The sequence below is a fragment of the Anomalospiza imberbis genome, chromosome 1 (genome assembly GCF_031753505.1).
Source record: "Anomalospiza imberbis isolate Cuckoo-Finch-1a 21T00152 chromosome 1, ASM3175350v1, whole genome shotgun sequence".
Taxonomy (NCBI): domain Eukaryota; kingdom Metazoa; phylum Chordata; class Aves; order Passeriformes; family Viduidae; genus Anomalospiza; species Anomalospiza imberbis.
Window position 1 is genome coordinate 84861848 of NC_089681.1, and position 14369 is coordinate 84876216.

The 14369-nt window shown below is 43.1% G+C and overlaps 1 protein-coding gene across 3 annotated transcripts in view; it reads right to left on the bottom strand.

Annotated features, from left to right (window-relative positions):
* The window catches only part of SLC22A23 (solute carrier family 22 member 23), a 109530-nt gene that overhangs the window by 27721 nt on the left and 67440 nt on the right, over positions 1-14369 (bottom strand). For 2 of the 3 annotated variants that reach the window (XM_068198572.1, XM_068198574.1), the window contains exons 4-5: positions 7560-7728; positions 2056-2183 (exon numbers count right to left, since the gene is read on the bottom strand). In XM_068198572.1, the coding sequence (XP_068054673.1) occupies positions 2056-2183; positions 7560-7728 (297 nt within the window). Of the gene's footprint in view, positions 1-1037; positions 1836-2055; positions 2184-7559; positions 7729-14369 lie in introns of those variants that run through there. The other variant, XM_068198575.1, reaches the window with a different exon arrangement.

Here is a 14369-nt window from a genome sequence, read left to right on the forward strand (position 1 = left end):
TCAGTAGTTTGTAGTTAATCTTATTTAATTCTTTTGATATAGTTCCTCTCTTACTCTTCCTACAGAAACACAGCTTCCCTCCAGGGCTGCATCAAAAAAGCCTTTAAGTGTGGGGCTGTAGAAAGAGTTTAAAGAGAAAAAGTGAGGGAAGAAATAATAGAAAAACCCCTACAATCTCATCATCAACAAGGAGGTAGAAATTACCATGTTCTGAATAATTTATGAATTGCAAATGATGTTCTACTGACAACTGCTATATCTAAATGTATTTGCAGTCAGAGGATCCATAGCATCAAGGGGTGAAATAATGCTCTGTTTTTCCACATGAAAGGAAGTCTCCTTCTTAAACAGGAGTGTACTCTTACCATGAAACTGCTCAGAAAAGTAATCAGTCACAAATAATAGTCATAAAGCCATTATGACATTTAGCATTCCTCCATGGGCAATATCATTATACATGGCTTCAATAAATCCCTCTAGCACACAGTTGTGTCATTATTTTCCTTAAAGGAAACTCATGTAATTAGTTTTTTCTTTCCCCTAAAATACATTTTATTATATCTGCAAATTCAAGAAGCTGACTGACAAAAGTCAAATTTAGGAATTGGTTGGGAAACTCCAAGGCCAATTTTTGGCTCAGGGACCCATAATTTTTCAAGATCCATAGTTTATTCCAAGGAAGACCTGCAAAAATGAGGTGGGGGGGCATATCAACAGGTTAATGACAGCTCTCACACTCCTAATGTTTTTCAAAACTTTACCAGAAAAATGGCATTTACACTGCAAAGCCATGTTGTGTGATGCAGATCTGTAACCCCAGATGCACAACTACATGCAAGCCAGCTAATTAACATCAGTGGGCTGATTGCATCAAAAATCACACCAATGACCTGGATATGTATACCAGAGATCCTGAACTGGGCTTTCCATCTGTCACTGATGGAGACTGCATTATTCATTAGGCACTGATGTTAATGGTGACAGTTTTCTATCCTGGATTAAGCCTGTTCCAGTGCTGACTGATGGAAACTACAGTTACCCCAGAGATCTTCGACAAGGATCAGACAAGTACAGGAGCATCACTTCTACCCACTGGCACAGCTACTGGCTGAGGTTCCCCTGCAGCCCCTGGGGTCACAGCAGGTAGTGTTGGAAAAGTGAGGGAAAAGTTTCCACCATTTTCTGACAGGTGGGTAGTCTGATACAGATAGCAAATGGCAGTGCAAAGTGGGTGTTTATGGGCAGAATCAAGCCTGTGAGAAGGAAAAGCGGAGCCTGAACCAAATCTGACAGGTGCATTGGGGAGATAAAGATCCAGAAGCTCTTTGCCTTTGTTGTAATTAGACAAACACACATACACACACACACACAGAGTCTCTTCTGCACAGCAATCTGCAAGACAGGATCTTGGCTATTTAAGTGACAATTTTGTGATGAGGCGAGCCAGCTCTTTCTAAAAGCATCAGTAAACCAAGGAATTGATACTTCAGACTCTCAAGCAAAAACTGCACCCTACCACTGTCACTTGCAGCAATCCTCCATCCCTAAAGCAGAATCACTCAGATGATGCAGGAGAGGAAAGCAAAACAGCTCTTGGAGCAAAGCTTTAAAGAGAAACTCTAATGTGGTTTAAGTTTCCAATGGGGCTAGCGCTTTAGAAAAGGGGGTTTGAGTGCTGCTGCTTCTCCAAACCAACAGAGTAAGTGTTGGGTGATGGGCAGGATCCCAGCAAGCAGCTTCCTCAAAACACAGTTTCCAGAGGCACACAGAGCTGAAGGCGCACTCTTGTAGCCATGGTAAAATTCTTCAAGAGATGTCTCTAAAGACACACGGCACTGCAAGACAAGACTATAATTACTAGGACTGTTCAACAGGCCATGTAGTTTTTAACACAATGCTGGAGTTTGGAATGGATTTTCCAGAGCAGAATGAATGAATGAATGAATGAATGAGATGATTTACAGGCAATAAATAGATAATTTAATTCCAGGCAGTAATGCCATGTGTGGCCTTTCGAGAAGAGCTGGGGGATTTGCAGTTGTCTGTCCAACTCACCGGGCACCACTCCTTTGATGTCGCTTTCTGTGTTCATCCTGTTCTTGTGCGTGAACTGAAGGATCAGGTCCTTGGATGCCTCAAACTGTTGTGTAGCCATCAACCACCGAAGAGACTCTGGGAAAATACTTTAAAGAGGGAAAACAGGTTAGGGCTGCTTCCAATTTTCTGTCAGAGGAGGAACAGGTAGAGTTTTAGCTGTTCATTTAACCACTCAGAAGCTATGTAATTCAAAATACAGAAAAATAACTTATGAAACAAAAAAGAGGGAAAACAGATTCAGAATGTGCAAATTTATAGTATTTTCTTTTACCCTGATTCACAAATCATAGAGCAAGTATCCTATTACATGGAAATACGACACATTGGAATTTTATAACATATTACAGGTGCTCTGTCCATTAATATAACTTGAAAGAAAAGAGAGGAAGAGGCAGTGCTGTCTGCAATAGACATTTGATGCCAAGAAGGGAGTGAATGAGATGAGCAGATCACACATGGTAATTCAGACCAAAGAAAGGAAAGAGTTGACAGAAGTAATTTGGGTTCTCTTTTAAAGACAGAGGAAAGAGAAGAATTACTTAGGATGATAAGCTTCCCTGACTCTAAAGATAATATTTTTTTAGTTGCCTTAAAAACATATACATGCATGCAGTTAAAAAAGTCCATTTTCCATCCAACTGTTTCTTTCAAGCGCTCATATTAACCAGATTAATGAGCTTAACTGGTAACTCTCCCTTTTTTTTCCCAAATGATTTAATTTTAAGGCAAAAGAAATACATAGCTCTTAGAACAAACCCCCAGACCCTCCCATACTTCTATGGACATGAAAACTTTCAGATCTCACTCTGCTTTTTTTCATATTAAGACCTCGTTTTTACTACTCTTCCAAAAGACTTTACTAAAAACAAATTTAACAACTACTTTTAACTTCAAATACATATTAAACCTTCAAATTTCCTTCACAAAGCACTGATCTTTTCTGCGGATGCTGCCCAGTTCTTGTCCTTCTAAGCAGTCAACTGCACAATTATCATACTATCTCTTAGGGCTGATACAATTTGGAAGACACCTTAGCAAAGCCTCCAACTGAGACAGAGAAAGTATTTTTGGAAGAAGAAATAAAAAGTAGGGAAATCAGGCAGACTGCAATCTAAATGATATCAGCCAATAAAAATATATAACAACTATGATGACAGCCATTCAGCTTGACAGCTTATTTACTACCCCCTGTGCTGCACAGATAATTTGGCACATCTTCCAGCAGAAGGTCTTGTAAAGAAAAAGCATTTTTTTAAAGTACTAAGAATTTTTTGAATGCAAAATCTCTGCATGCTTGGCCCTAGTGAGGGTACAGCCTCAGCCACCAGCCTGTAAGTTTTAGATTTTCAACAGTCTGCCTACAGGTTCTAAACAACAAGTCCTGTGATGACCACTCACACGTAAGGAAAGGAAAGGAGCCATGAGGATGGGCATCACAGGCTGGGGACAAAAAGATGTCTCTTATCTTCTGGATCCTGCAGGTTTCTCAGACTGGAAACGCTGAAGCCTAGCATCTTTCAGGTGCTCCATCACTCAGTGTGAGCAGCGAGACTTGGGGACACTTAAAAATCTGTGGGCTGCCTTGAGTCCAGGCACATTCAATATGAGCTCCCATGGTCACAAATTCTCAAACAGTGTGACACACTAAGTCTGGTTGCACCCAATGGACTCTCATGGCCAGAGCAGAAGTCCAGTCACGTTCAACAAATCTCATGCCAGCTGCAAAAGCGTCACTTACTGAGCAACAGGAATGCAAGTTCTTGGGTTGCTGGTGATAAATACGTTGTCTGAGAAAGCACACACCAATAATACTCAAAGTATTGAGTACTCAAAGAATAATGCAGCCATTGACAAATGCATTAAATTGTGAGATGACTAAGTAGCACTAAAAGTATGATCACAAACAGAAGCTTGCTTTTTGAATTTCCTGAGGAAGCACTCGCTATTGCTGAGTGTTCAAGTCTTACACAACAGGTGGTGAAAGATTAGATAGGTATAGACTGTCATCGGTCCCAGGATACAGAGGTGAAGCCACCTCTGACCTCCTTCCTCAATTAAGCTACATTTATAATGTTTTCTTTGAGGGAAGGGAAAAAGTAAAGTTACAGGTGATATCATTTCATGTTTAGGCTGGAATTTGGGTGACTTCAGTCATTAGCATATGGGGGTATGTGAAAAGTGATACATATTTTTGAGCTAATGTCACAAAATTCAGCTTTTGGTCACCTTTTGGGTCATTCCTTTGGCTTACAGTTCCCATCATCTGCACTGTTTAATCAGAGCATGACCACAACCCTTCTGCGCCACTCCATCCTTTGTTTCCTGTCTCACTTAGAGCATTACACCAAAATCCCTCAGTGTTCCTGCTCCAAGGTGTGCAGACAGTTTGTGCCTGGTGCACCACAGCCAGTGCATGCACTCCTTCCTGCTGACTTTGATTTTCAATATTTTCCTTGCATAGATGGCTGATAGTCTGCTACCTCCTCCATCAGGAAGGAAAGGACCATGCTTTCACTGTCAAGGAAAGAACAGGGGGTGGGGGTAGGGTTAAAATTTCATCTCCTTTTCCACAGCTGCTGCTGCTTGGGAGAGGAGAGGAGGATAACTGGAAGGCACACTGGGGAAAAAAGCTCTTAAATTTGAGAAATCCTAAGAGGAGAGAAGAATCCTTGATAAAGACCAGGAAAGTACCACATGTAGCTGGAAGAAGAACTGTGATTCTGTGCAGATGGATGGAAAATTGATGCCCATGGAAAGGCTGTAATGCGCTGTCAATTAGGAGTCTGCCTCAGGTCAACAAGCACAGTTATTGCAACTTTGTGTCTTGGTGTGAGTAAATCCTATCTAAAAGCACCAGAAAAGAACCAGCCACCTCTTCCCGTTTCTTCAGTTTTGGTTAGAATGAAGCAGGATTTTATTTCAAGTTATTGATAACCTTTACTGACATTCATGGCCTCATCCTGTCTGGAGCTTCCTTTGTGCAAGGGAGAAGAAATAAGGCCTGTATCACTAGAGTTCCCCTTCCTTTACGGCTCTTACACACACACACACTTGAAAGGAGTCTAACTTCTATTACATTATCTTTATACACCTGTCACAAACCCCTGTACCCATGTCTGACTTACATGGGTGCCTTTCTGCCCTTCCAGAATGACCTAAGAGCCCAGTAGGGGTATCTGTTCCATACTTTTGTATCCAAGCCCATCTGCCCATCCCTCCTAGACAAATCTGCTGCCTCGCCCTTTTCTCCCATCCATGCCCAGTTTCCCAATCCACTCAGCCATGCACCTCCTAGGGACTGTATAGCCTGCCATGTGCATGTGGCCAACAGAAGAACAAAACCATAGGTGGGAAGAGGGCTAAGCCCCAGCCCGGAGGGGCAAACAGCACTCTCACAGCAGGAGATGGAAGTAAAGAGAGTACAGAGGAAGGAGGAGGCAGTGCAGGGGCTATTTGCAGCATCTGTTGACTCACTGCTTTGGGTACATGATGGGGAATTAGCAAGCAGTGCAGTTTTCCAGTTCTTCTTTTATTACTAATCAGTTAGTTTTCTTCCTTTATCTGTAACACATGCTACGGGTCCATGTTCCATTTGGAAGGAAAGAAAGAAAGAGGTAATAAAATGGTAATGCTTCCCAGAGAATATGCAACAGATGGAAGCAAAGTACGTACTGTGCTGACAATATAATTAAAGAGACATCCCGACCAAGGCTCATTTCTGCAAATGCAAAAACCCTGGGCAACACAAATCCTGATCCTCTGGCTATTACCACTACTTATCAAGTTGCTACGCCCCACAACATATAAAGGGGACTTATTTGCTTGGTTTGCCTGCCCTGCCCAGCTAAAAAGCCACAGAGCTCTTGCAGATTACAGAATAATTTTTAGCATTTCCTATCCCTTTCAATGTCACTCAGGAATGACCTCTCATTCCTGTCTGAGATTCTGCCAAAACTACCTGAAAGATGTGTGGCCTCCAGAAGACTGCTGAGGGGTGCCTGTTCTCCATGCCATCCCCCATGTTCACTAGGCATCTCCATACTACTGTACCATACTTTTGGACACAAATGTCTCTAAATATTCTGTTTGATATTGTGTTTCATCTAGTGGTGGACATCAGGTATTCCAGTTGACGGGCATTACTACTTGAAGCTTTGGAGCAGACCAGCATGTGTATAACATACAGCAGGTAAGGGAGAGAAAAACAGCATCACAGATTAACAAGAACACTCTTCATTATTCATCGAGATTAACACTGTCAAGATGACAGCTATTTAAATGCTGTATGTTGGAATACGGGGTAACCCCCCACCTTTGCTGTCATTATCTTGCAAGGGACTTGTAACTCTCCTGAGTGCACATTTTGCCCATGCTGAGGCACGTCTACCTTGGGAATAAGCAGTGCAATAAATCCCCACTGAGGGTTACCACAGTCAACACAGGAGGGCTCTGTAAGAAGTTAATACAAAAATACAACTGTTACACACTGTAACATGTTTTTACATGTTGTAACTGGTCAGGCATTACAACTAGCAGCCTAGCTCGCCAAAGTACATAACAAGCTTGGTCCTGCACAGAGTAGTGGTCTTTTCCCTCATTTTTCTCAGTGTACAATAACGAAATATTTTAGACTTGTTAGTGTTCTTATTGTTATGGTTTTGTACAACACTACTCTGATAAGCCTCTGTTGTCTTATGCCACCACTGTGTGTCACTATTAAGACAGAACAACAAAGAAAGATTTTTTGGAATATTTATAAAGTCATGGTGGAGATGGACCTGACACTATTCCCAAGGTGAAAGCCATCCTACTTCTCTCAGGACAGCACCACAGTGCCACAGGCAGAGAGGAGTGGGACCGGTTGGGAGTGGGGAATTCCTTGTAGGAACAATCCTGAGCCACTGCCTGGCACAGACCAGCCACCCAGGCTTCAGCATAGCATGTGCTAATTTGGGCAAAATCAAGTCTGGTTCAGGGCTGACTACCTCACGCATACAAAACATCCAAGTGTGCTTGTTCCAGGGCTGACAGATGTTATTTGTAACTTTTCTTGGATCAAAGAAAACAACAGTGTCAGTCCAGAACCACAACATAGGTATTAAGGGAAAACATAGCCATGCAGTCACAATCTGACAACAGCTAGGCTGGGATGCATCCTCTCAAGAACTATTTTAGTCTTTAAAGGGGACAAGACAGCCAGAATAATAACAAAGTGCAACTTCACCTCAGTGGAAGGGGACTGTCTCACAAGTGCCCACCGTGTTGCAGGGTGTAGCGTATGTGCATGCTACAGCAGATTGTAAAGTTATTCTTTCTTATTTCAAAGTCAAGCTTTGCACAAGGTGAGTGGAAGAGCAAAGGGAAAGGCTCATACGTATTGTGAAGAACACACACTTCCCGACAGTGGAGCATCTCCCAAATCCAACATGAGGAGTTCGTTGGCAAGAGAAAGAAATACTTACACCCAGTAAAACAGCATCAGCAGGAAGGGACAGATGATGACTGCCTGGAGGACCTGCCAGTCCCTGCAGAGGGCAGCCAGCCCGGGCATGAGGAACTGCCCCGCCATCTCGATGAAGCTCGCCACCATGGTGACCATGAACCGGTGCCCGGGAGGACAGAGCTCTATCCCTGAAACACAGAGTACAAAGGCAATCAGCCCCCATCAGCAAGGCCACCCCCAGAGCATCTCTAGGAAACTTTAAGGGAGTTAATGTCCTTCAGGAGCTTTGGTCAAAGCTATGCTGAATCAAATAAATTTTGCTTCCTCCCATATTTAGGCTCTAGAGAAGCCCATTAACAGCTGTCTGTGGTGCAAACATTGCAACTTCCATATACCTGCTGTATCCTCATTGCCAGATTTCTTTCAGTCTTTGCCTAAGGCAGAGAAGTATTTTACCTAACAATAAGGTGGTTATTTTTAAAAGGGAACGTATAGTTAAACACAAGCCAAAGATCTTGGGTCATGGCTTTTCACATTTCTCAGAGACACAATCTGCCTTTCCAAACAGTTTGCTGGGAGGTGGAAGAGCACAGCAGGATGCAGGCACCCAGGATGCCACCTGCCCACACCTTAATATGCTCTGACTCAGCCAATTCCAAGCTGGATTTTGCTGAGTGTGTTGTTTCTGGGTTTGCTTTTCCCAATAGCTTATCTTGATCAACTTTCAAAGAGGCCAACCTCCCATCTGTCTTATCCTGCCTTCCATCCTTCCTTTTGCTGTGGGGCAATTTACCATCACCACTGATATCTCTGGTTGCCTCAGCTGTCTTGTGACAAGCGAGTAGATAAAACACAGTTCACTAGATCAAATGTTTCCTTAAGCCCTGAATTCTGGTTAACTTTATTCAGTCAGAAGATAAATTTATCAGAATCACAGCCAAATAACAAAATTTTTAAAAGTCACAGAAGAAATAGCAAACACAAAAATGGGACTGGCTTGTGGAAATTTTTTCTCCAGTAAGAATGTAATAGAAGCCTCTATATCATATTTCCCATTTGCCCACATTCACTTGCACAGACTAATACTTTAGCTCAATAAACCTGCCACAAATGCTGTGTAGCACTTATTGGAATGCTGATACAGAAAGAGGCCTGGAAACATTAGTGATATGTTGCCGTCAGCATTGTTGCTTTTCTATGGGGTGTTTCCTATGGTGGTTTTAAATTAGAATTTAATGGTTATTAAAATTTTTACTGAAAAGCTATATGAAAATAGGAAGAGATGACAGTTGCTCCTTCATTCACTCTCTAACTTGCAGTTTGCATTTATCACTGTAACACAGATTTAAACTAACAGACCAGGAATTAGCTTGTAGATCAAATGCAGGATTAAACACCACACATTTTGTTCCATTTCTTTTCAGCCAATACAAAAACTACCAATGGATTTTTGCCAATACAAAAGGAAACTACATCTGTTGTCAGGCAGCCCAAATTTTCATTAGCCTAACCACAAACACAGCAGCTTTGGAAACAAAAGGGGGAGAAAAAGCTCTCAAAGACTCTCACATGCTATAAAAGGCTTTTACGTTTTAATTTGGTAAAAAAGATTAAAACACAGAGCTCCTTATGACATTAATATGGTTTCATTCTTACTAATGAAGTATCCCAAGCTTAGGAAATTTTTCTTGTTCTATGCAAAGAGGTCACTTCAGTTTTATTTCTCTAATCTCCAAATATAAAGTGCTTCCGTTTGTTTTTCGAAACCTTAAAAGTAACTGACAGTCCAATATTCCTTCATGAAGTACAAGGTGGAGTTTTGTTGCTATAGAAACAGGAAGTCTGCATTAGGTATGCTTTAGCATTTCAATTGCATTGCTCAGGTTAGTAGCAGGTAAAAAGAAAAATAAGTGAGATATCAACTTTTATATAAAGTCAGGAAGCAGTGACCAAATAATAAAAGTATATTTTAGTAAGACACTGGTACACAATACGAAACTCTACATGCAGCAGTTATTCATTGTATAGAAAGGAAATAGCTTCAGAGATTGTTTAGCATTTATTTTCTTCTCTGGAATATCACATGTATATGATCAGTTTCTGCCCTTTCCTCTAAGAAAGCTGGAGATGACAAGAAAATAATCTCTGCTCTAGCTGGGTGAGTGTGACTTTCAAGCAACATCAGTAGCATATGAAATTCCACATCTCTGTTGAAATGCTTAACGTATTAGGACAGCCTACTGACTTTCCAACATACCCGGCTTCAATTTTATATGATAAAAGATTCAGCACTGCAGTTTTCAGCAAGCATCTATCTGTCAACCCTTTCCCACCTCTGCAGCAAAGCCACCCTCCACAGCAGCCTTGCCCTAGCAGCAGGAAAGGCACCCAGCTGATGGTCACATTGGGGCCTCGATGCACCCAGGAACGAGGCCTCTGTGGCTGCAACAATTTCCACCCAGTTCACATGACAAAAATACTGACTCAGATAAAATCACTACAAGACTGAGATCAGCTCTACCCACCCATGGCAAATCGAGCAAGCAAGTTCCAGCTCCCCGAATCAATGAAAAAGTTTCCATCTCAATTACTTTGTGGAGCATGGAGCAAACCCTCATCATACACACTAATCATGGAAATTACCGTCAATACCAAAAACTCCCAGATACATCCATTTGCTCTATTTGGAAAATTTTGTGTGGGCAAGGAGACATGCATATGAAGGATTTTGCTTCCTTGCCCAGTATTCCTACTCTATGCAGCTTGGTCAGAGCAGCAGATGCACATCAGAGACCTTATTTCCCTAAGGCCCACGTAAGTGATCATATGGGCAAATGGAATCCTGTATGCAAAGCCATCCTACAGCACTCGGGCAGTGAAATCAGGCATGCTCAGGCCACATGGGGCGGACTCTCCCATGGTCAATGGGCACTCAGCAACAGTGGACAAACAACCTGGACCCAGACAACCCCTAAGGCGAAACTGCTCCCAGCCTGAGGGCAGCTGTCTTGCCACAGGTGTGTCCAGACCTGGTCCCCACAGGCATCCCAGGCACAGGGCACTGAACACATGAGACTTGCCGCACAGCATTACTGCACCTCAGGCTGGGAAATGTGGAAACCGGCTCCTAGGGCCAGACGTGTTATGACCACGAGCACTCAGGTTTGCTGGGGTGTGAGTGAGGGAGCTACTGAAGAAGCTCTGCAGCACCCTGGGGGCTCAGCCCCACTGCCTTGCGCAGGAGGTCACTGCCCTGGGCATCAGCAGAGAGAGGCATGGTAAAACCAGAGGTCAGACAACAGCTTAACCAATGCAAATGCAACAGATACTGGTGACAAGAGGTACAAGTCTCTACACTAGAAAGGGCAAAATGTCTTTGCTAACAGCTTCTCTCCCTGGCACTGGGATGGACAAACTGGGCTGGTGGCCTTTATAACAGTTTTTCAGGCAACCTCTTCTGCAAAGAAGATGGGAAAATGAGATAAAATCACCACAAGTATGCCACAGCCTGACATCTGAAATGCTGTCCTCTCCCCTTTCCAACTGTTTTTTATCTCCCATCCTCTCCACCTGCAGCTGTGGAAGCAGCAGTCTATGAAGATACAGACAGGACACTGGGAAAAACTGCAGTATTACTGGGTTAATATCAGCTATGTACTGATACTGTAAGAGCATGGCCCTGCATAGCCCACCTCCTCCAAATCCCACCAGGCAAGCTGTCACTGCCATGGAGGGACTAAGAGCCACATCCTGTCCTTTCTCACTCGATCTCGCACTTGCACACTGGTAACAACCTGTTTCAGATTTCAGAAACCCTCTCATTTTTCTTAGAAGGCTGACATTTATTCTCAGAATATTTGCACAAGGATGAAAGGCAAATACTTTTATTAAAAAAAAAAAAAAAAGAAGTTAAGTCATTTGCAAGTAGCATATCAAGAGGAAAAAGAGGCAACATTGTAGTGCTTGAACAAAACTCTCTAGCATTCACTTGCCCATCTCCAGACCGAAAACACAAAGCAATTCTTGTTCTGCAGCCCAAGTTATAGCTCCATCTGAAACCACAAGGTAGCAGCTTTTTGTGCCTTTCCAGGGTTCTCTTCCTGCCCAGTTTCCATCTGTAAGCCACCAAGACTGTAATTATATAGGAGTATCCCTTGGAGAAAATGGCCAAGTCAAAGCATCTGCTGGCTAACAGCATTCACACTGAAAAAATCCCCAAGGAAACAGTCTGATTCTAGATTCACATTCACAGTTGCACATTATATTTAAAAAAAAAACCAAAACAAACCAAACAAAATACCCCAGTTTCTGTCAGTTTCCCTCATATTACTACATAACCAATACTCTTAATTCCTTCCATCTTAGCACCCCTCTGAGATGTTCTTCTGCTTCAAAAGGGAAGAAAAAAATGAGATGCAGGTAAACAACACTCATAATTTGAGAAGAATTCTCTGGCAACATAGCTTTAGGAGTAAAATGTGGGACACCAGAAATTCCCAGTGGCAGTAACAGCCTACAGCACCAAGGCTGTGTTTGCCTCAGCCCCAGCAGTTGCTCTGCTCAGCCAAAAGTCAAGCGCAGGATGTGACCCTGAGAAAGAATTCTGCATTTGGACTCTGCTCTTCATCAGAGCACAAAAGGAAAGAAAAACTCAAAGAGTATTTAGTTTCCCAAGCTGTTCAGCACCTCCAGCACGTCCCACCACCTCCGTGCTCCCTGAGGTCACCCTTTTGGCACGATGAGCTCTGCCGCCTCCGTCACAGTGATCCTGAAGACTGCTGGGAGGTGACCCTGTCCCTGCTGCTGCTGTGTTTCCTAATTCCCACCAAGCTCGCTCAAACCTCTGGGACCTTGTCTTCCTCCAACACTCTCTGTGGGATTTGCCCTCTGCTGTAAACAAATGGTCTCACTGGATACTCCTAGAATAACATGGCCTCCAAACTAGCTTTTGGCTAGCTGACCAGATAAAATTGCAGCAAAAACTATCAATAATTCCCAGACAAGTTTGCAGCTGGCTGCTAGGGGGACAGGAAAATAAAATCCAGCATATCTGCTTATATACACAAATTTCCCTTTGGTTACTAGACACAAATTTCTAAGAGCTGCAAGCCCTACCCATGGGCTATGTACACTTCTCATCTCTCAGCACACTTCTGATTCAGACCTGGCTGAAATGGCCCAGGCTAAGCCAACACTCACTCCTGCTTGAATTTATACAAGGAGCACATTATCTTGATTGCCTTTGCTGTCACCAGAAGGAAAGAAGCATTATGTGTAAATACAGTTTATTAGGGAACAGCAAATGAAGTAACTTGTGGAAGTAAAGGTTATCACACACACTGCAGCGCACAGACAGCCACCGATTGATGTAAGCACAGGACAGAGACAGAGTGAAAGGGAAGGAAAAATCTAATTTCATCTCTGGAGAAATCCAATCCACTGCCAAGAAAAGAGAACAGCAATAGACTGAACCTCCAGTGGTGGAGTAATAGCATTATTTTCCCCTAACAGCACATCAGGACAGAAGTTACTTTAAAATACACCTGTGAAGTGACACAGGTGGTCCTTCAAAGGTACTTTTCTACACATCATCAATTTGGTGAGAGTTCTTTTAAACAGATGCTAGCCCACCATTTAATTAACACATTTAATATGTGTCAAATCAGTTGCCTGAGCACTGACATAAGCTGAGCTGACAGTGCCGTCAGGCTGGCACCAGGGCAGGCAGCCAGCACGACACCTCACCAGATGTGCAGCAACACATTTAATTTCTGACCTCAATAGATTGCCTGGATCTACTGCATGGAGCTACCTTGATAGGGAAATATCTAATCAGAACAGAATTTTTTCTTATCAAAACTAATTGGTATACAAAGACCAGGATAGCGCCAAAACTGATGCCAGGCGAAATACCCTTTAGATATACTGTGGAGCCTCACAGAGAGGCATAGCAAGAAAAAAGTAAATATAGCTACACCTCTCATGCAAAATCCAACTTAAACACAAGGTGCAACCTTCCCACTCTTTACTTTCCACATGCCTGACTTGCTCCTGTAAGGCACAGATGAGTAACACACCATCCCTATTTCAGGCCTGGTACTGCTCAGCTGCTTCAGGGTATTTTAGGAGGAGCTCTCCTCTGAGTTGCAGACAGTCTGTAGCTACCCACAGGTGAGGGTTTGGACCACAAGCACAGAGCCAGGTTAGATTCAATGCAGGGTGTTTACTCAATCCTCATTAACTTGGTCACAGGAGCCAGGAGCTGTGGACTTCCCAGGCACTATGTATATGCAGCAGAGCAGGGCAGGGCAAGGCTGACCTCAGCTCCTCCAGGGACAGGAGACCCTGAGCAGAAGCTGCCTGACCAGTGTGTGGGATGCAGAGATGTCTGCAACCATGCCCTGGATGCAAGCTATCGCCCAGGGAGCATCAGTGGCAGAGAAAGAAGCACGTGCCATTCCTCCATTCATCTCATGGCATCTGTATTTGCCGAGTTTTACATTGCACAAGACAAACAACATCTTACAAAACAGATGGCTGGCTGCATAAGAAACCTTTAATACACCATGCTGCCTGCCATATACAAAGCAATAAACCCAAAGAAATGTTAAATCACATTTGAGGTGCTGCAGTTGCCATCTATCCTACTTCCAGAGGAAAGCAGCAGCAGCATCTCTGCAGCTCCCAGCCAGCACTGACTTTTGGTGACAGTTCCTGCATGTGAATAGCAGCATTCTGGAACAACACAAGGAGAATGCCCCTGGAAACCTAAACAGCAGTGACAAAGACCATGAGAAATGGGTAGATACAGAAGACACTAATTTCAGTA